Below are 22,500 nucleotides of genomic sequence, written 5' to 3' on the forward strand. Positions count from 1 at the left end.
GAAGGACTTCCCACAGTTTTGTTTTTAGTTAAGAGAAAAAGGCATTTTCTTAAAAAAAAAAAAAAAGTTCAAGTGAAACAAACATAGAAAAGGAATCAAACTTCTCTCCAAGGCATTTCTTCCCAAATTTCGAGTGAATGAGTAATCTGGAATATGTTGGACGTTATTGTCTCTCCAAAGATCTCTCACATTGCAAGCATGGCGCCGCAGTCTAGCAGTGTCGCTCCGCCCGTGTTTTGCAGCGACGAAAAGGCCACCGCGACGTCTTGCAAAATGTGTTCAAAGTGCGGCCCCATTGCAGCCACGACTAAGCCTGCAACATCCAATGCCACAGCTTCGTCGAGAGTCACAGTTCCCCTGACCACGAGAGGTGATTTTCAAGTGGTTTGTTTTGGGATATATTGTGTTGTTGTTGTTTGAGCATAGTCGCATATGGATGTGTGTTAAGTTAGAATGGTGTTTTGTCGCGATGGTGAATCATAATAATCATTAATTTAAGGGTATTCGTATACATAGAGCACAAAAAATCCTATTGTTTATATAGTGTTTGTGTGGAAACTGATTAGTGTTTATGTCGACGGCCGTTCGTCCTATTTAACCTGACGTCAGTGTCTCGCGATTCCACATGTAACACCTAATTGTATCTATGGGACGAAATGCAGTGTTGTTTTGGACTCGCGATTCTCGGATTAGGTCCGGGAAGATTTACATAATATCAGGCATTTTTATGTAAACAGCCCACGTGGGGAGGGGGGTGGGTGGGGTGGGCGAGGGGGGGGTACAAACAGGGGTTATTTACCTTTGCAATGAAGAGTGCAACGACTTTGGCGCCCCCTTCTCACTTGCTTTTGTTGTTATCGGGTTTGTTATGGTGTGGATGAGGAAAATTTGACTCGCGAGATAGAGGGTTGGAAAAGGTAAGAGAGATTACGTATCGTATAGTAATTGTATTGTACTCTGTGGTGTAGTTGTAGAGGAAAGGTAGAGGTTAACTTTATAGTTTTTCATTTCTGAGTTAGGTGTTAGAAAAGGATCGAGATTGTAGATGTTCATTTAACGAGCTGCTTACAAGGAGAAAGGAGACTTGTTTGTGGAAATGGGTTCTTGGGCTGTTCAGTGCTTCTCGATTGTGGTTTAGCTCATAGGCAGGTACTTGTCTTTAGAATTCAGGCAGTTTTTAAAGATAGTTTCCTGTAAGACTCTAAATTTTAATATGTATATTTAGGAATATTTGAATTGTCGATAATCAGGATGGTACAGGACATGTATTTGGCTACCGTAATCACTTGTTTGTTGTTGTTGTTTGAATCTACCCTTTTTAACGGGTTTGTGCAGCTTTCTGCTTTTGTGTTTTGTGTGAGGGTCGTTTAGGAGAGGACATTTCATTTTTCTTTGGTTATTTGCAGTGCTGTGTGTGTGTTTACTTGTTTCAGGGACATGCTGTCTGGTGGTGTTAAGTTATGTCTGTGAAATCACTCCTTCCCTTTGTTGTCGGTTGTGATTTGGTGCTGGAAAGTGGGTTATTTGGTTTTCAATCTCGGCAGACATATAAAGGCTCATTTATATAATTTCCTTTTTGATCAGGATATGGTCTGAGTACGATTATTTGTTTTGCTTACTCCTCTTGATGCTTTCGTAATTTTTTTATTATTATTATTCTCGCTCAAGGGATGTTTAGATAATCACGGGAAAGTGTGGTCAATTTAAACCTATTGTTCCCTGAACCAGATTGAACTTGGTAGCCATCCTTGCGAAAGAGAATTGTGTCGGATCTACGCAGTTGCTTTTGAGAATGGGCCCTCATTTTTTCTCCCTCGTTCTTCCCATTCCTTCGTTTATGGCAAGAGGATCACGCTGTGGTACTGAATCTCCTCGAAGGACGGAGTTCAGGGGGGGGGGAGGGTTGTGTGTGAGGAAGGGGGGGGGGGAGAGGCATGTCCTACGCATCCTTTTCTCACAAGAAATGACGCCGCAGAGAATGACCTGTATTTTTTTGTGGTGGTGTCAGTGTTTGTCTTTTTTATGGAAGAATGTACAGCGTTCTTTTGTGGGTTCGTTTTTTATATATAGGACCCCCTTTCTTAGTGCGTTGGATGTTTGACCTACTATGGCGTCGGGACCTCGGGTCAGCCTGGCGCGCGGCCGTGTGTGTGTGTTGTGTCTATTCGCCGTTAAAGGTGTTCCTGGGCGAGGTCTGCGTGTGCTTTCGGAGGGCGGATGCCTTCGTCGGCGTTGGGGGAAGCTCCTGTAGACGCGGTGCAGACGAGGTCACGTTGCTTGACCCCTTTCTTTTGTTTGTTTTTGTTTTGGCTTGCTCACCTCGAGGGTCCGTACCTGCCTGCCTGCCTCCCCCCTCCTCCCTCCTCCTCCTCCTTCCTCCTTCCTCCTCCTCCCTCCTCCTCCCTCCTCCTCCTACTTGAACCCTCTCCTCGCCCTCCTTCCTCCGGTCTCTCGTGTTTGGCGAGGCTAATATGCGCTCCTTGGTCACTTCTTCTCTCGTGCGTTGGAGTTGGAGGCCGAGCCGTGTCGTTCGTGCATACTTCGATGACCGCGCGTATTGTTGACCTGAGAAGCACGGAAAGTAGGTCAGGCTGTCTGTCTGTTGTTTTTGTTTTGGTCTGCCTCGTTTATTTATTTATTTATTTATTTATTGTTTTTGTTTTTCCTCCCTATCCGTGTGGACTTGTACGTGTGTTCGTGCTCTGCCGGGGGAGAGGCAGTTGCACGTAGCAGGTAGTGGGTGAGGCGCTGGGCTTTGATAAGGGGGGGGGGTGGCTTCCGGTGTCGTGGGATGAAGGAAGCGCGGCCGGGAGCTCGTTCGTTCGTCGCTCGCCTCTCGGAAACCCATTTAGATCAAGGAAGTGTTGCGTTTGCCTCTCTTCACATGCCTTTATTGGTTGTTCTGGAGAGTGTGTCTGGAGGGAGGGGGTGGGGAGGTTATTCGCCGTAGGAATCGTACGACGCAAGTATTGAAGCGAGTAATTAATATTACATTTAAAAAAAAAAATCATGTTTGGTAGTATGTTTTGCTCACATTTGTTTTTTTTTCTCTCTCTCCCTTCTCCCTTCTTCCTACCACTTCGGGCGGCTTCTGTAGGGAATGGGCGGCCCGTTGAGGAGACGTACCGAGTGGGGCCAGTCCTCGGCAAGGGCGGCTTCGGGACAGTCTACTCCGGCTGGAGAGTGAGGGATGGAGCCCCCGTCGCCATCAAACAAGTTGCCAAAGCCAAAATCACAGCATGGGAAATGGTGAGTACAGTTTTGTTGTTGTTGTATTTTATTGGTTGTGTTATTCGATTTTTTTATGCATATTCTATTGTGTTTCTGGATCTGGAAGGGTGTGTGTGTGTGTGTGTGTGTGTGTGTGTGTGTGTGTGTGTGTGTGTGTGTTGTTGTGTTGGTCTCGGTGCGGGTATGGAGTGTTTGTTTATGCCCCGAGTGTGTTGGAGGGTTGTATGTATCGTCTGCGTTGTTCAGTTTGTTATGCCACAGAGAGATGGGGGGGGGGAGTTGAGGGGAACTGTTCCACTTCTGTTTCCTATTGTGTGCTCTCTCTCTCTCTCTCTCTCTCTCTCTCTCTCTCTCTCTCTCTCTCTCTCTCTCTCTCTCTCTCTCTCTCTCTCTCTCTCTCTCTCTCTCTCTCCCTCTCTCTCTCTCTCTCCCTCTCTCTCTCTCCCCTCCCTCTCCCTCTCCCTCCCTCTCGCCCCCTCTCCCCCCCCCCCACTCCCGGGCATTGGCCATCTCACTAAATTACACTTTAAATGGAAAAAAATGAAGATAACCGAAGCATCAGTTAATGACGTTTCCCCCCCCCCTCCCCCCTCCCTGAAGCACCATCTTCATTACCCCCCTCCCCCCCTCTTGCATCTTCGTCCCACCACTTTGCATCCCCGCAGAAGTAGGCCAGGTGAAAGAGGGGAGGGAGGGAGAGGGGAAGTAGGCTCGCCTCTCGTCTCCTCGCATTCGAGTGAGGGGAGACGGAGAGGGGGGTGGGGGTGAGTGGGGGGGGGGGCTGTTGCATACGAAGGTTCTAATGCGTAGCTCGCTTTGAGGGAGGGAGGGCGGGGAGGAGAGGAGTGGGAGGGAGGGGATCGGATTTTCTGAGGGAGAGGTAGCTGGGGGGTAAGGTGGGGGGTGGGGGGGGGGGCAGTCTGTATACGGAAGTCGTGTGTCTCCTTATTTCTCTTTTTCTTTTCTTATTGCTCGTTGTGTCGTCTACCTTCTTCCATCTCTCCCTTCTCCTTCGTCTCCCTTCCGCTTAGCCTCCTATGCTTATTTTTATTGTTTAATGTTTTTGTTCCTCTCTTTAATTACCTCTCTCCCCCTTTTTGCCCCCCCCCCCTGCATTCCCCAGCGAAGGAGAATAGATAAGAGAGAGAGAGAATAAAGAATGGAGGGGAAAGGGAGAAGGCGAAGCAGACGTACAAGACGCAGACTGGGAAAAAAAGAAGGGAGAGTAAAGAGGAGAGAAGAGAGAAGGGGCGGGGTCTCGGGCAGTGGCTGGGGTCTTGTCTCGATCGATACTCCCCGACGTGTCTGTCTGTGAGGGGAGGGCGGATGGGGGGAGGGCGGAGAGAGAGGGGAGCATATAGGCGCGTGGGTGGGGAGGAGGAGGAGGAGGACGACGCGGACGAGGAGGAGGAAGGAAGGAAGGGGAGATGGAGGAGGAGGAAGGAGAATTTGTTTCTCTCTCTCTCTCTCTCTCTCTCTCTCTCTCTCTCTCTCTCTCTCTCTCTCTCTCTCTCTCTCTCTCTCTCTCTCTCTCTCTCTCTCTCTCTCTCTGGTTCGTCTTGCCGGGCAGCAGGAGGTGGGCGGGAGAGACCAGGAGAGGGGGGGGGCGGGGGTCGTAGGTACGACTGCAACGATACATTTACCCGGGGGTCGTTTCTGTGCTAAGTCGCCTTCGAATGGGGGAAGGCAGGGTCGTGGGGAGCTGCCATAGTCGCGGTGGTGGAAACGACGATGGCAATGGCAGTGACAACCATAATACCCGTCCTCCACCATCCTTGGCACCACCACCACCCACCACCATCACCACCACCACCCACCACCATCACCACCCACCACCACCACCACCACCACCCACCACCACCACCACCCACCACCACCACCACCCACCACCATCACCACCCACCACCACCACCACCCACCACCACCACCCACCACCAACGTCTCTGGTTACAAAGCAAGGCGAGTGGGTCTTGGCAGCATCATATGCACGCGGATATGGGCGGCACGTGACAGGGGGTCGACTCTGCAACTTGCACTATTGACGCCCCCTTCCTCCTCTTTCCCCTCCTTGGCGCGGAGGTTGGTCACGTGAAGGAGAGGGGAGAGAGAGAGAGAGAGAGAGAGAGAGAGAGAGAGAGAGAGAGAGAGAGAGAGAGAGAGAGCGAGAGAGAGAGAGAGAGAGATGGAGGGGGAGAAAGAGAGAGAGAGATGGAGGGGGAGAAAGAAAGGAAGTAAGGGGGAGGGCATTCCTTTCGTGTACAGGTGCCCCCCCCCCTTCTCTCTCTCTCTCTCTCTCTCTCTCTCCCGCCCGCGGCCACTTCAGTTAGGGCACGAGGAATGCGACGCCCCGCCCCGAATTTTGCGCGGAATCTGCACGAAGAGGAAGAAGGGAAGGAGGGAGAATGAGAGGTGGGAGGGGAGGGGAGGGGGGATGAGGGCACGCTTTTGAATATCCTCTCGCGACTTATCCATCCATCCTTCTATCTTTCTTTTTTTTCTCTTCCCTCGTCTTCGTCTCTCTCTCTCTTCTGTTTGTTTTCTCTCTCTCGTTCGCCCCGCTTCGGTTAGCATCGGCGGTGGCTGGCTCTGCGCATACCGGCATACCTAACCGTATGCGTCCCTGCAGCTACATACCAGTACCAGGCCCCCTCCCTCCCTCCCTCCCTCCCTCCTTCCTTCACTGTCCAACCCCCCTACTCCTGATTCCCCTCTTTGGACGGTATATTTCTGCTTTTTTCCCTCTCCTTCTCCCTATCTTTCCTCCTCCTCCTTCGCCGTCTTCTTCTCTTTCCGTTCCTCCCCACCCCCCCTCTCTCTGTACCTGTTATTAATGAGATCCACGAATGTACAGTCGGTGCGTTTGGGGGTGTATGGTGCTTCGGGAGAGGGGAGGGGGGTGGAGGGGGGGGGGGTTGTAAGTGAGGTCTCGCCGAGGAAAGAATGAAGTCTTTAATTGATCTTAATCACCCCGGATGTTATTCGATTCCAGTTGGTAGTTTAGTCGGTTTGTCGGCACCTTCCTCCTTCCCTTTTCCTTCCTCCTCTTCCATAGGTCTCTCTCTCCCTCCTCCCCTCCTCCTCCCTCCTTCCTCTCTCCCTCCCTCCCTCCTTCCCGTCCCGTAGAGTCCTGCGCAGGATTTAAATTTCAAATGAAGGAAGAGGTTGGGTGCTTGGGGGGGGGGGGGGGAAGGAGAGGGGGAGAGAGGTACGTAGGGGATGTGGGGGTGACCTGTAGATGCTCATTTCTAAGGCATCTTTCTCCCCCCCCCTACCCCTACCTCTCTCACCCCCTCAGCCTCTCCCGCGCTCTCCTTCTTTCGTTCATTCACCTCTTCTCTTCTCTCCTCTCCTCATTCGTCTCCCTAACTTTCCTTTTTCTTTCCCCTCTTGCCCTTATTCACCTTTCCCCTCCCCTCCCATCCCGCCCTACTCACTTCCCCCTCCCCCTTATTTATATCACCCCCTTCCCATTTTCCCATATACACCCCCTCCTCCTCCTCCTCCTCTACCGCCCACCCTCTGCCCTTTCCATTCCTCATATTCACCTCCCCCTCCAATCCCCCTTCCCTCACCTCCCCCTCCCCTCCTCCTCCCTCTCCCCCTCCCCTCCCTCTCCTCCTCCCTCTCCTCCTCCCCCACCCCCTTCCCCCTCCCTCTCCTCCTCCCCCACCCCCTTCCCCCTCTCGCGTCTGGCCTTCGTCAACTGCCAAGGTTTCTGTCGGTCGGTCGGTGGGTCGCAGGACGCTCTTGTCAGGCGCCTAATTCGATCCTTCTTGTCGATTTCCGGTCCGGGGCGGGTTGGGCGTAGCGGTGGTGGCGGCGGTGGCGGTGGTGGCGGCGGTGGCGGTGGCGGCGGTGGTGGCGTGGTGTGGCGGGCGGCGTGGGTCGTCTTCTTCGTCTTCGTGCGGGCGGGCGGGTGGGAGGGTGTGTGTGTGTGTGGGCGGGTGGGTTGGTTGGTCTGGTGTGTGTGATTGTGTGTGTGTGTGTGTGTGTGTGTGTGTGTGTGTGTGTGTGTGTGTGTGTGTGTGTGTGTGTGTGTGTGTGTGTGTGTGTGTGTGTCTGCGTCTGCGTCTGTCCGTCCGTGTGTGTGTGTCTGCGTCTGTCCGTCTGTGTGTGTGTACGTGTGCGTGGGGGTCGCGGATAGGCCTACGCGCCATGTTGCTAAGAGGAGGGAGTGAATGAGCGGCCGAGTCTGGAGAGAGACTTTCAGGAAAGGAAAAAAAAAAGAGTAGAGGGGGAGATCTTGTTTGGGTGGGGGAGGATTGTAGGGGACGAGGAGGAGGAGGAGGAGGGAGGGAGGGAGTGAAGTAACGTTGCTAAGGGTTTAGTTGGTTGCTGCTGTGCGCCCCTCACTCCCTCTAGACCGCACCCTCCTCCTCCTCCTCCTCTTTCCTCTCCCCTACCTCCTCCTCTCCTCTCCCCTCTCCCCTTCCCTGCCTCCTCCTCACTTCTCCCCTCTCCCCTTCCCTCCCTCCTCCTCCCCTCTCCCCTTCCCTACCTCCTCTCTCCTCCCTTTTCTATTCCTCTTTGACCGTCTGAAAAAGGGTTGTTCTTCTCGGCTCCCTAACTTCTTATTAAGGCCATTGACACACGCGAGGTTTCAGTTTTTTCTGGGCCGCGTCCTCGCCTTCTGTTTTGTCTGTCTGTGTCTTATCTGCCCTCCTCCTCCTCCTTCTTCTTCTTCTTCTTCTCTTTTCCTCCTCCTGTTCCTCCTCGGTCTCTATTTTTAGGCGGCGATAAGACGCACACGCGCGTCTGGGCGTCTGTGGGTTCCAAAACAGCGTTCTCCTTTTCCGCTGGGTTTTATTTTCACTCTCTCTCTCTCTCTCGCTCTTTCTGTCTCTCTTTCGTCAACGCGCATCTCATATCGGGATTGAGAGGAACTGGAGAAGAGCAAGATGACGGACGGTCGAAAGGTGATCGTGTTTCCGCAGCGGATTATCCTTCCCCCAAAATTTGGCGGGAAAATGTTTCGGTTTTGGCGGGAAGGCTCCGAGGAATCCTTATATTTTGGCGGGAAAGGCGGGCAGGTAGAGGAGGGAGAAGGAACGGCGGTCGTAGTACTACGTCTGGGAGGGGGGGTGGGGGTGGGGGTGGAGGTGGAAGGTGGGGGAGGGAGTGTTGTCAGATGATGGGCATGTAATTTTGATGATGAGACCCTCCTTTTTTTTCCCCATCTTTTTTTTTTTCTTTTACTTTTGCATTTAATGGCTATTGTTATTATTATTATTTTCACTTTATTTTTTTTAAAGAACTCTTTCGCTGGTGTTTACGATATATACCCCTCCTCGCACCCCTCCCCTCCACCCCCTCTTCCGCCCCTCCCGTTCCTCTACCCTCTACCCTCCCCCTCTCCCCTCTCCCCTCTACCCTCCCCCCCTCTTCCCGCCCCCGCCCCGCCGTTCCTCTTGTTTCTATGCTCGTGTCGCGTGTGGGGTACGCGGCGTTCATGCGGCGAGAGAGAGAGAGGGAGAGAGGGAGAGCGAGGACGCGCGTACGGGCCGGCGTCGGCGTTCACGTTCGTACTCTGGGAAGGAACGGCGTGACGGGGTGGGGGTGGGGGGGCGGAGGGGGGATGAGGGGGTGATAGGGTGGCGGTAGTAGTAGTAGTAGTAGTGGTAGCGGGAGGGGGAGGGAGGAGGGAGGAGGGGTGGGGAACGACCCTATCCGCGTCTGTATGTACGTCAAACACTCACTCTCTCGCACACGCACGCACGCACTCACGCACAAACATTTCCTGGCTATAGAGCCGTCTGTCTCCCTCTCCCTCCCTCCCTCCCTCCCTCCCTCCCCCACGGGTGCTGAATGGACTCGCCTAGAAGTACTCTGGAGTAATTTTGTGTGTGCGTGTGTGTGTGCGTGTGCGTGTGCGTGTGCGTGTGCGTGTGCGTGTGCGTGTGTGTGTGTGTGTGTGTGTGTGTGTGTGTGTGTGTGTGTGTGTGTGTGTGTGTGTGTGTGTGTGTGTGTGTGGGCGCGGGAGACGCTCGGAGGAGGGTGGGCGGTGTTCATTAATGGTCTACGCGCCTGTATAAGGGAGAAGAAGAAGGGGGAGGGAGGGGGAGGGAGGGGGCGAAAATGATGAATAGTTGAAAGAGAAACCTGTGCTTGGCTGCTGCGGGGGTGGAGGCGTGGGGTGGGGGGGTGGGGTGGGGGGAAGCTCATACGCCTACATGAGTACGCCTTCGCTCGTGTATGTATGCGTGGGTGTGTGGGGTGGGGGGGTTGGTGGGGGGGTGGGGTGAGGGCTTCACACCTGTGGGTTTATGAGATTATAAAGATAAGGATTCGCTGATAGCAGATAGGTAGGTAAGGGGGAGGGGGGGAGATTACAAGGGCGGGAGGGGAAGGGAGGGAAGGGAGGGGGGGAGTGTAAAGTTTAAGAATGGCCGTGTGACGTCATCATTCTCTTTCTTCTTCTTTTTCTTTCATTTTTTTAAAATCTTCCTTCAGTTCGTATCAATTTTCCTTACTCTTTTTTTTTTTGTCTCTCATTTTCCCCCATTCATTTTTCCCTTTCCCCCCTTTTCCTCTTTCTCTTTCTCTCTCTCTCCTGTTCCCTACACACACACACGCGGAGAATGAAAGCGGATTGGGGGAGGGAGAAGCAGCGGGGGGTTGGTAGGGGGAGGCTATAGGGGGGGGGTGAGGTGTGTGTTGTCTTACCCACGAAATCTTAAGAGTAGAGAGGGGGGGGGGTGAGGGAGGGAGGGGCAGAGGAGAGGAAAAGGGGCATGAATGGGGTAGTTGTGAAGGGGGAGGGAGAGGGAGAGGGGGATGCGTGTGTAGGTTCATTGTTCATTCAAGATCGTGTTCAGCAGTAGGCCTAGTAATGGTAGTTGTAAATGGCTGGTCTGAGAGAGAGAGAGAGAGAGAGAGAGAGAGAGAGAGAGAGAGAGAGAGAGAGAGAGAGAGAGAGAGAGAGGAAAAAGAAAAGAAAAGAAAAAAAAGGTGCTGTTTGTTATCGGAGGCCTAAAGGGGGCGTGGCTATTGGCTCTCTAGGCCTAAATGGTGGGAGATAGTTATCAGCTGATGAGAAAGGTAGGGGCTTGCTTAGAGAAGAGAGAGAGAGAGAAGAAAAAAGGGAGAAAAATGGATGACGCAATTTTCGCTTGTTAGGTCTGCCGAGTTCCCATGTCTTCCGCCACCACCACCACGACTGCCGTTGCCGTGACTGCTGCTGTTGCTACTATTGCTATTGCTATCGTTGTTTGTCTGTCTGTCTCTGTCTGTTTGTTTATATACTTCTTGTCTGTCTGTTTGTTTGTTTATATACTCCTGCTCCTACTATTAGGCTATTACTTCTATTGCTTCTACTATTTATTTATCTATTTATAGACGATTACTACTACTACTACTGCTAGGCTATCACCACCACTACCATCATCACCACCACCACCACCGCTACCACCACCATCACCACCACCACCACCACCACCACCACCACCACCACCACCACCACCACCATCATCACCACCACCACCCTAGCAGCCACACCAGCAGAAACAACAGCAGCTGCAACACCAGCTTCCCCACGGCTGGTTCCCTGGAATTCCCCCCCCCCCCCCAGATTCCGCCCCCGGTCCAGTTTGTGCAGCGAGGGGCGCGCAGGAAGCCGCCCAGACGCGCTCGGGCGGGCTTTTCGGGGAAACGTGACGGCAATGGCCAAGGGCGGCCGGGGAGGCCCTCCTTCACTGGGGCTCTTGCTTGCAAAGGGGGACTTTTACTTACTATTGCTACTACTACTATTACTATGATTACTACTACTACTATTACTATGATTACTACTACTACTATTACTATGATTACTACTACTACTATTACTATGATTACTACTACTACTATTACTATGATTACTACTACTACTATTACTATGATTACTACTACTACTATTACTATGATTACTACTACTACTATTACTATGATTACTACTACTACTATTACTATGATTACTACTACTACTATTACTATGATTACTACTACTACTACTACGATTTTTATTACTACGAATACTACTACGATTACTACTACTACTACTACTACTACGATCTCTATTACTACTACTACTACTACTACTACGATTACTACTACTACTACTACTACGATTTCTATTACTACGAGTACTACTACGATTACTACTACTACTACGATCTCTATTACTACTACTACTACTACGACCACTATTACTACTTCTACTTCAATTCACTATTTTGCGCTATTCTTTCCTCTCCCCTCCCCCTCCCCTCCCGCTGAACATTCCACCGTCATCGCCCCACAAAACAATGGAATGACTCTCGCCTCACTCGGGCCACGTGAGGAACCGCCCATAGCCCCGAGTAGCCCCGAAATCTAGCCGCCGTGTGCCCATTCTTGAGGCCGTACCCGAGGCCGGCTCCTCCCCTGCACGTACCCTCTCTCGCGCGCTCTCTCTCTCTCTCTCTCTCTCTCTCTCTCTCTCTCTCTCTCTCTCTCTCTCTCTCTCTCTCACTCGCTCGCTCGCTCGCTCATTCACTTATTCGGTCGTTCGGTCACTCGCTCGTTTACTCATTCACTCACTCATTCATTTACTCGTTCAGTCGCTCACTCACTCACTTATTTACTCATTCACTCACTCATTCAGTCGCTCACTCACTCACTTATTTACTCATTCACTCATTCAGTCGCTCACTTACTCATTCACTCGCTCACTCAACTCGTTCAGTCGCTCACTCACTTATTTACTCATTCACTCACTCATTCAGTCGCTCACTCACTTATTTACTCATTCACTCACTCATTCAGTCGCTCACTCACTTATTTACTCATTCACTCACTCATTCAGTCGCTCACTCACTTATTTACTCATTCACTCACTTGTTTACTCATTCACTCACTCATTCAGTCGCTCACTCACTTATTTACTCATTCACTCACTTGTTTACTCATTCACTCATTCATTCACTCGCTCACTCAACTCGTTCACGCGCGTTGTATAATTATCCTCCACTGACTTCGACTCGCTTGTTCACTCTCGCCTGAAGTGCCTCTCGCTGAATGCACGAACGCACTCACACATGCATGCGTTCGCTCTCTCTCTCTCTCTCTCTCTCTCTCTCTCTCTCTCTCTCTCTCTCTCTCTCTCTCTCTCTCTCTCTCTCTCTCTCTCTCTCTCTCTTTTCTCTCTCTTTCTCACTCTCTTTCTTTCTTTCTCTCTCTCTCTCTCTCTCTCTCTCTCTCTCTCTCTCTCTCTCTCTCTCTCTCTCTCTCTCTCTCTCTCTCTCTCCCTCTCTCTCTCTCTCTCTCTCTCTCTCTCTCTCTCTCTCTCTCTCTCTCTCTCTCTCTCTCTCTCTCTCTCTCTCTCTCTCTCTCTCTCTCTCTCTCTCTCTCTCTTTAAACGCCCTGTGTTCACGTAGCAACGCCGCTTTTTGACCTCCTCCTCCTCTCTCCCTCTCTCCCTCCCTCCTTCCTTTCCTCCCCCTCTCCCCCTCCTCCCTCCTCGTCTTCGTCTCGCATACCAACCTGTTACGGAGATGGTGATGAGGGGGAGGAGGAGGAGGAGGAGGGTGGGGGTGGGGGGAGGGGGAGGGGGAGGATGAGGATGTTTGGGGAGTGAAGTGACCAGTGTTAGATCACGGTTTTGTCTCGGCTTGTCTGTCTTCCCTCTTCTTTGCTGTCTTTTTCCTCTCCCTCTCTCTCTTTTCTGCCTCTTACCTCTCTTCCTTTCTGCTTCTCCCTCTTCTTCTCCCTTTCATTTCCTCATTTCTCAGCCCGCGTGTCGGAATCTTCCCTCATTCCCAACTGTTCATCTCATAATCCTTCTCTTTTTTCTTTCTCTCTCTTCTCGGATGCTCCTTCGCACCCCGCCATCTTTATTTTTTTCTTCTTTTATTCAACTCCGTTCTTCGTAAATTACAGTTTTTTAAGTTCTCTTTGCCTCCTCTGACCCTACCTCTACCCCCCCACCCCCTCTCCCCCACCCTTGCCCCTCCACTCAACCGACCCTACCTCTCAACCCGATTCTTCTAGCCTTGTCTGGTATGCGACTGCCCCCCCCACCCCCTCTCTGTCTACCCTTCCTCCTCCTCCTCCTCCCTCCTCCCTTCTCATCCTCCTCCTCCTCCTCCCCTTCTTCCTCCTCCTCCTCCTCCTCCCCCTTCTATCCTCCTCCCCCTTCTCATCCTCCTCCTCCTCCCCCCTTCTCCATACTCCTCCTCCTCCCCCCCTTCTCATCCTCCTCCCTTCTCCTCCTCCTCCCTTCTCCTCCTCCTCCTCCTCCTCCATCATCTGTCGCGATGACTTTTTCGCTCTTTCTTATTGCGTTATTGCGCTGTTTTCGTTGCTCTGGCTCTCCTCTCGTGCGCTGTGGACTGGTCTTCGTTATGCGCCTGTCCGTGTCTGTCTGTGTCTGGCTTTTCTGCGTCTGTGTCTGTCTGTCTGTGTGTCTGGCTTTTCTGCGCCTGTCTTGTCTGTGTTTGTGCGTGTCTTTTTTTCTTTCTTTCTTTTTGCATCTGTCTGTCTGTCTATGTGGCTTGTGGCTTTCTCTCTCTTTGCATCTGTCTGTCTGTTCGTCTTTTCTCTCTGCGTGTGTCTGTCTGTTCGTCTTTTCTCTCTGCGTGTGTCTTGTCTTGTCTGTCTGTCTGTCTGTCTGTCTGAGGCGAATGACCACAGAGGCCTCCTTAAGTAGCCTGGCATCTGTTCGCTCCCGGTCGCCCGATGGAGAGGGGATTAACCCGACGGACGGCGGGGCGAGTCGGGTTGGTCGCATTCCGTTCGTTTCGGCGCTGAGGGTGGATAGAGGGGGAGAGGGAGAAGCCTGTGGATAGGTGGATAGAGGGAGAGAGGCTTGTGGATAGGTGGATAGAGGGAGAGGCTTGTGGATAGGTGGATAGAGGGAGAGAGGGAGAGGCCCGTGGATAGGTGGATGGGCACGTTTTTTTTTTATTATTTATTTATTTATTATTATTTTTTTTGAGGGGGGATAGGGTTAGGGGATGGGGTATAGGAAGAGGAGGAGGAGGAGGAGGAAAAGAAGAGAAGAAGAGAGGAGAAGGAGGAGGAGGAGGAGGAGGAGGAAGAAAAGAAGAGAAGAAGAGAGGTAGGGCCGTCTGGAGCTTCGTATTTTTGGGAATCCCCGAAGCCCTGGGAGGAATTCGCCGTGCCATTACCTCGGGGGGGGGGAAGGAGAGAGGGGAAGGGGTGGGAGGGAGGAGGGAAAGAGACGGAGGAGGGTGGAGGAGGGGTGCCAGCGAGGCCTCCCCCTCCTCCCCCCCCTCCCCACCTTGCGTTCTTTCGCCGGACAGACAGACAGACGCAGGGAGACAGACGGCAAACAAGCGTGAGAGGCGATGCGGGTATTAATAATGCGGTTTGGGGAGGCCTATGGACGTCAATAGGCTTAAGGTATAACAGGTGCGCTCTTCTGGGGGGTGGGGGGAGGGAGGGGGGGTTTGGGGTAAGGGGTTGAAAGGGGGAGGGGGGAGGGGGTTTGGGGTAAGGGGTGAAAGGGGGAGGGGGGCGTCGGGGGAAGGGGTGAAAGGGGGAGGGGGAGATGGAGGGGGCATCGGGCATGGCTGCGTCACCATGATGTTAGAGGGGGTGAGAGGGGAAGTCGAAGGGGGTGGGGGGTAAGGGGTGGCATTAGGGGGGGAGGGGGGGTATTTTTCTCCGTTCGTTCGTGCGTTCGTTTGGGGGGCCACGTTTCCAAGGGCGAGGTGTTTGTTTGTGTCTGTCTGTCTCCGCGGGGTCATTGTTGTTGTCGTTTGGGATTTGAATGGTGACTTGGCCTTTTCTGTCACCCCCACCCCCCCTCCACCCCCTTCCCCATTCGTCCTCGCAAGTCCTCGTGTGTTTATTATTGTTGCTGTCGTCTCCGCCTTCCCTTTTTAGTGGTCTTTTTATTATTATTATTATTATTATTATTATTATTATTATTATTATTATTATTATTATTATTATTATCGTCGTCATCGTCATCGTCTTTACTAGTCCTCAAGCGGTCTCAAAAGCCCCTTCTCCTTCAGACATTTCCCGTTTCTTTGACCTTTCAATTATTATTATTGTTTTGTTGTTATTATTATTGTTGTTGTTTTGTTGTTATTATTATTGTTTTATTATCATTGTTTTGTTATTATTATTATTATTGTTGTTGTTACTATTTTTTATTTATTTGATTCTGACTCCCGTGTTCGTTCCCATCCACCCTTGTCCGCCCCCCCTTCCTCCCATCCACCCACCTATCCACCCCACCCTGCCACACGCCCATCCACCCCCCTATCCACCCCACCCCGCCACCCACATGAAGGACGGCCGGAGTGGTGGTCAATGTCCGCCAGTGCCTAGGAATGCCGACATCCCCTCCCCTCCCCCTCTCCCCTTCCCCCCGTCCTATACTACCCAGGGGTGGCTCTTGGTGATTTTTCGTGTTTGTTTGTTTGTTTGTTTTTCTTTTTTTTAGGGGGGGGGATGTGTTTCGATTTTCGGATTGGACTTTTTTTTCTTTCTTTCCTTCTTTCCTTCTTTCTTTTTTTTTTGGGGGGGGGGGGGACACGACTTGCGTTTCGTGGGAGGTTTTGGTTTGATGGCGATGGCGGTGTGGTGGTGGTTGGAGGGGGGGGGGAGACAGCAGAAGCAGTCAAGCACGACACTCGGTAGCCGCAGTCACCGCAGCGTCGCCCCCCTTCCTCCTCCTCCTCCTCCTCCTCCTCCTGCTGCTGCTGTTGCTCCTCCTCCTCCTCCTCTTCCTCTTCTTCCTCTTCCTCTGCTTCATAATATTCCCTCCTTCTTGCGTATACTGCATTACTTAACCTCTTTTCTTTTACCTTTTGTTTTTTTTTTTGTTTTGTTTTGTTTACCCCAATCTTATATTCCCTCCCGTCTTCCCCTCCTCCTTCCCTCTCCCTCTCCTTCTTTCCTCCCCTGCTCCTTCCCTCTCCCTTTCCTCCCTTTCCTCCTTCCCCCTCTCCCTCTCTTCCTTCCTCTCCCTTTCCTCCAGCCTCTCTGCTTTACGTCATACTCAACCCGCTGGTTCTCCTCTCCGCCTGGTACGATGCCTGAGGGAGAGCTCTCGCGATGGCCAGATAAGAGCGTGTGTTTGTTTGTCTGTTTGTCTGTCTGTTTGTTCGTTCGTCCGAGGAGAGAAAGAGAAAAGGAAAGAAAAAGAGAGAAAGAGAGAGAGAGAGAGAAAAGAAAAGGGAATGAGAGGGAGTGAGAAGACGTGTGATGAGATGAGATGAGACGAGAGGGGCGGGAGAGAGAGAGAGAGGAGAGGGGAGAGGGGAGAGGGGGGGGGGAGAGCAAGGCCTTGTCAGGAATGCGGGTCCAGGAGCACTGGCCGAACACCGCTACGCAGAGAGCTCGGGGCACGTCACTTAAATAGCGTCGTTGAGGGTTCGTAGTTTTAAAGGGATTGATGAATGACCTCGTGGTTGCTCCTTTTGCGTCTCTTGATGTGTGGATGTAGATGATGTAGTAGATGTAGATTTAAGGACAATTATGAGTGTGATTATGAGTGAATGAATACATATGAATATATATTATGTTATGTTATGTTATGGTATGTTGTGTTATGTATATAAAAAGGTGTTTCCCGTAGACTCAACGCTCTCTTCTGTTCTCCTGCAGGTGGGCGGGCGGCGCGCCCCGAGAGAGGTGGCCCTGCTGCTGCGCGTGGCCCACGTGGCCAACGTGGTCAAGCTCCTGGACTGGATCGAGCGCGACGACTCCTTCCTGCTGGTGTTCGAGCGGCCCGAGCCCTGCAAGGACCTCTTCGACTACATCACGGAGCGCAAGGTCATCCCGGAGGCGGAGGCGCGGTCGCTCTTCAAGCAGGTGAGCGCCGGTCGTTGCTGTGTGTGTGTGTGTGTGTGTGTGTGTGTGTGTGTGTGCGTGTGTGTATGTGTGTGTATATATATATATGCGTGTTTATGGATGTATGTGTCTGTCTGTCTTTCTGTGTTTGTGCCTGTGCCTTTCCCCTTGCCTGCGTAACGACTAACCCCCCCCCCCCCCTTCCCTCCCCCAGGTGGTGGACATCGTGCGCGACTGCCACGCCGCCGGAGTCATCCACCGCGACATCAAGGACGAGAACCTGCTGGTGACGTACGACTCGAAGGGGCGGCCGGTGCTCAAGCTGATCGACTTCGGGTCGGGCGCGCTGCTGTCCGACAAGACGTACACGGACTTCGACGGCACGCGCGTGTACTCGCCGCCCGAGTGGATCCGCTACAACCAGTACGAGGGCGTGCCGGCCACCGTGTGGTCGCTGGGCATCCTGCTCTACGACCTGGTGTGCGGCGACATCCCGTTCGAGCACGACGAGCAGATCGTGGCGGCGCGCGTGCACTTCCGCTCGGCGGTGAGCGAGGAGTGCCAGTACCTGGTGCGCTGGTGCCTGCGGGTGCGGCCCACGGAGCGGCCGTCGCTGGACAGCATCCTGCAGCACCCGTGGCTGTCGCCCCCGCCGCCGCCGCGGATCCGCCACCCCGACCAGGCGTCGCTCGACAAGTGCTCCACGTCGTCCCAGGAGTCGCTTTGATGGCGGCCCCCGCTAGTGGTGCTGTAACCCGCACCTGCGTTCTCTCCCCCGCCCCCGCCCCCGCCCCCCGACGTGTCCTGACGGCGCCCCCTCCCGCCCCGCCCCGCGTGGGCGTGACCCGGGCGGCGGCAGCGGCCCCCGCTCCTCGTGGGCGTCGAGGGCGCGCGGGGTCCCTCCCGCATACCAAAGTGTGGGCTTGAGAAGCCCGCGTCTCATCCTGGGGATGTAAAATGTAGGCGGCGCCGCTGTACAGTCACCTGCCGCCGCGCAGGTGTGTTGTCCCGGCCGGCGGTACTCAGGATCTCCGGCCGTACGTATGGTGCGGCCCGGCCCGGCCCGCCCTGGGCCGCATCATTTATTTATTGCCTGCAACCTCGCCAGGGGGCCTCCCCCTGCCCCTGACTCACTCGCTGTTGGCTCGCCCGCCCAGCGCCCCGCCGCGGCGTGGGCGTGCGGGCGGGGCGACAGGAGCTGCAGCGTGGTGGTGGCTGCAGTGTGGGCGGCGCCGCTCGCGCCCACGCGCCACCACGACCTCACTCTCGCAATGCCAAACAATGCAGTCTCGGCTTTCTTCTCACGAATGAGCTTCAGGCTTGGAAACCAAAGGTTATTATGTTACAAGTCCAGACTTTTCCCTGTAAAAATGTAAAGGACTTAATTTATTTTGGTGCTTGAACTATCCATATGAGCTTGTACATATTGTAAAAAGTTCTCTCCCCGTGTACAGATTTGATCATAAGCCATTGCTCAAGTGTGTAAGTTCTGTATGATATCAAAAAGTCAAGTTTAATGATGTGGAAAACGTAAATGTTTGTAGTACTATTTGCTTGGACCCCGCCCCGCGTGTCCGCTCCCCTCACGAAACAGCATATCCCAAAGATTGTCATAAAATTTCTCATCGGCCCTGGAGGAGTCTCCCCTCGAACCCTCGCCACTGCCACGACCGCAAAGAAAACGGAAACTGTCGTCGTTTCCGAACCATCCCTATAAATAATAATAAAAAAAAATCCTTTCCATTTGCCATCCGATCATCGTCAGAACATTGGTGTATAAAATAATCGCACATTAAATCATAATAAAGATATATATATATATATATAGTTTGAACAAACCTCTTGTTCGAACTGGCTCCATGTTTGTCACTCATAATCTTCCCAAATCTTGACTTAATTTGTACATTGCTTTATTTATTTATTTATTTATTATACATTTTCTTGTGAGAGTTGTGTGCAGTGAGAGCGGGACTTGGGTTGATCCAGGACTTTGCCGAGTCTTAATGGATTCTTTCTTATTTTTAACTTTTTTTCTCTCTCCTAATGATGATAATTTGTTCTTCAACTGCATAGATGACCTATTTCGATTTAAAAAAAAGATCTTATTGTTAATTCTGAATTGTATGACATTTATTGGCATTATTACTCTTAATTTGTTATATTGGCACTTCGTAATTTCGTCGAAACGTTCAAAGTTCAGTGAACAAAACGCAGATTATTTGACAGCGCGTCACCTCTTGTCCTGTTGTGTATACGTGACGTCATCACTGGCGTCATTAATCCGCATGTCAACCAGAAAAACGGCGCGCAGGTTTGGGTTTTGGGTGTACCAAGATGGCCGCCGCCGCCTGCCCCTGCCGCGTTCGTGTATTCTTAGTTATTTTTCTTTTTCTCGGTTTTCTTCATCATTGCATCTCCTGTTATAGTTGTATTTCTTGTAGGTGGATTTCAAGAGCAGTGACAGATTTTTTTTTAAATAGAAAGAAACTTGAATTAATTTATTTTAACGATTGTTATTTTTTGTTTTTCTCTCTGCCTTTTCTGTCTCCTTTATTTCCCGGCCGTGTGTTGTAGCGTGTAAACTTGTTTGTAGTCGAGTGTGTTCATGTGTAACATTGAATCTATTTGCATATGTTATGTTTCCCCCACCGGGTAATTATTAATTTTTTTTTTATCATTATTTTTATTACTCTCTCACTTTTATATATGTATGTTTTTGTGTACTTTTTAAAGATGTTTCGTTACCGACTATTTCGATGTCAAGTTTTGATGGTCTTTAAGATATTTCCCCCCCCCCTCCCCCCCCTCGCTCCTTTTTTTATATTGATATATGGATGCAACTTTTTTGAGACATTTGTGTATTAAATCTTTTACTGTGCATTTTTTTTTTTTTTTTTTTTTTTTTTTTTTTTTTTTTAAGTTAGAAGAATATTTAAGGATGGACTATTATTTTTTTATGGCTTTTTTTTTTTTGTCGTAAAGATTATTATTATTCCCTCTTTTCGAAATCAGTCCGAACGTTTCATGTATTTGTGTAAAGGGTGTATGTGTTTTTGTATTTATTTATTTTTCTATCGATAGTGTTGCAAAGAGGGAATAAAATAGGATGTTTATGGATTTTTGTTTTTGTTGTCTCTGTGTCCGTCTCGCCCCTCCTCCCTCCCCTCTCCTCCCCCCTCCCCAACTTTCTTTTTGTAGGACAGTGAACATTTTTTTTTTTTTTAATCAAGTTTTAGACGACAAAATAAGGGCTTTTTGCAATAAGAAATTTTTGCTGTAATTGTGTCAAGGACGAATCCTCTTTTTTTTTTTTCATTTTAAGACAATTCATTTTTTTTCGACTTATAATTTTTGTACAGATTTTCTTGATGGTATTAAACTCACCCAAGTATAAAAACAAAAAGAAAAAAAAAAACAAAAAAAAAACTTTTCTTTATCTTTGAACATAATGTGCTTTGTTGTCATTATTTCCAAAGTGAATATATCTATATATAAATATATTTAAAAAGACCGAAAACTTCATGTTGTAAAATTGTGAGAGTTAAAAAGGTAACAGAAAGAGAGAGAGAGAGAGAGAAGGAAAACAGGAAACGAAGAAGAAACAGTGGAGAATGATCACTTTGTGTCTTTTTTTGTGTTTGTTTACAGACTTTTTGTAAAAAAAATGTAAAAAAAATAATAATAATTATAAATAACAGACTTGTATAGGTATTGTCACCCTCACAGAGAGAGAGAGAGAGAAGAGAGTGGATGAGAAGAGAACGTGAATGAGAGGGAGAGAGAAAGAGAGAGTGAGAGAGAGAAAGAGAGCGAGTGGATGAGTGAGTGTGTGGCCTCTTTACCCATGTGAATATTCCTTGTATCCAAAAAATGTTTTTGGCCACGAAAAAGAAAAATGTTGCTTGGAAAGTAACTTTTTTTTTTCCTTTTTTTTTTTTTTCTTTTTTTGTAAGAGCCTGTCTGGCCGCGCCGACTCCCGGACCACGAAAATGCAAAATAAAAAAAGTTGGAATCTCCCCCCTCCCCCCAAATCAATTTTGGTATTGCTTTTTTTATTTTTTATTTTTTTTAACGATAACTTTCCCCCTTTTTTATATTGTTTTCAAGAATCCTCTGGAATTTGTGAATCTTAATCTTCTTTTTTCACTCTCTTTTTATTTTTTGAGAGAAAACAATTTTTTTTCTCTCTTGATTTTTTGAGAGAAAACAATTTTTTTCTCTCTCTTGATTTTTTGAGAGAAAACAATTTTTTTCTCTCTCTTGATTTTTTGAGAGAAAACATTTTTTTTTTTCTCTCTTTTGATTTTTTGAGAGAAAACAAATGCATTTTCGTCGAGTGTGACTTGGCGTGGCACGAAAACAAGCTCGATTTGAGGTAGCTAATGGTGGCATCTGGGAATTGATTACCTTTTTGTGTTGGATGATAAAGACGTATTTTTGTAAATAAATAAATCGAAAAGAGACTTGAAACTTTTTCTGTTTTTTCTGTTTTGACCTCCCCACAACTTTGAAAAAAAATGATAAAGAAAAAAGGAAAAAGATATGGATTAAAAATGAAATAAAATCAAATATTAAAAAAAAAAGAAAAAGAAAAAATATAGATTGAAAATGAAATAAAATCAAATATAAAAAAAAATTGAAAAAGAAAAAAAATATATACGGATTAAAAATGAGATAAACTAAAATATATATGGACGAAAAATGAAATATAAATGGATGAAAAAGAACATATACATGAAAAAATAATCCTTTTATTCATAAAGATATTTGAAAAAGAAAAAGAGAAAAAATATATGGATTGAAAATAAAATGAAATAAAATATATATGGACAAAAAAATATGGATGAAAAAAAGTAAAAAGTAAATATATATATTTTTCAATGAATAGAGTAATGTAAAGAAAAATGACAATAGACGTATAAAATGACAAAATAAAAAAGACTTGCCAACACAAAAGTCAATAAAAGAAATTGCTTTATAAACAGTAAAAGGAAAGTAGATTAAGAAATTAATATAACCAATTTTTTTTTTGTTTTTGAATTCTACAAGGATATAAAACAAATATTCTAACAAGGAGTACTACAAGTATTACTACAAATAAAAATGATTAAGATGAAGATGATAGTCACAATGATAATACTGCTAATCATAATCATATAGATGATAATGATAATACTACTATTACTGGTACTAATACAAGTGTTAATACCAGCACCAATACAAAAACTATATACTAGTGTTAATGCTAATACCTATACTATTGCTACTACTTCCGTAACTGTTACTACTACTACCTTTTCTACTTCTACTACCACTACTACTACTACTACTACTGTTACTATTACTACTACTACTACTACTGTTACTATTACTACTACTACTACTGTTACTATTACTACTACTACTACTACTGTTGCTATTACTACTACTACTACTATTACCACTGCTAGTACTACTGCGATTACTACTACTACTACTACTACAATT

General features: G+C 49.0%; 1 protein-coding gene across 2 annotated transcripts in view; it reads left to right on the forward strand.

Moving 5' to 3' along the window:
* LOC113826535 (serine/threonine-protein kinase pim-1) overlaps nucleotides 1-17,875 on the forward strand; it is a 56,216-nt gene extending 38,341 nt beyond the window's left edge. The window contains exons 1-4 of one of the 2 annotated variants that reach the window (XM_027379436.2): nucleotides 1-370; nucleotides 3,098-3,249; nucleotides 16,828-17,034; nucleotides 17,228-17,875. The exon at nucleotides 1-370 is cut by the window's left edge and continues 147 nt beyond it. In XM_027379436.2, coding sequence (XP_027235237.1) covers nucleotides 154-370; nucleotides 3,098-3,249; nucleotides 16,828-17,034; nucleotides 17,228-17,740 — 1,089 coding nt within the window. In that variant the 5' untranslated portion in view covers nucleotides 1-153 and the 3' untranslated portion in view covers nucleotides 17,741-17,875. The remainder of the gene's footprint in view (nucleotides 371-3,097; nucleotides 3,250-16,827; nucleotides 17,035-17,227) is intronic. The other variant, XM_070133839.1, reaches the window with a different exon arrangement.
* The last annotated feature ends 4,625 nt before the right edge of the window (nucleotides 17,876-22,500 follow it).

The sequence above is a fragment of the Penaeus vannamei genome, chromosome 19, assembly GCF_042767895.1.
Source record: "Penaeus vannamei isolate JL-2024 chromosome 19, ASM4276789v1, whole genome shotgun sequence".
Lineage (NCBI taxonomy): Eukaryota > Metazoa > Arthropoda > Malacostraca > Decapoda > Penaeidae > Penaeus > Penaeus vannamei.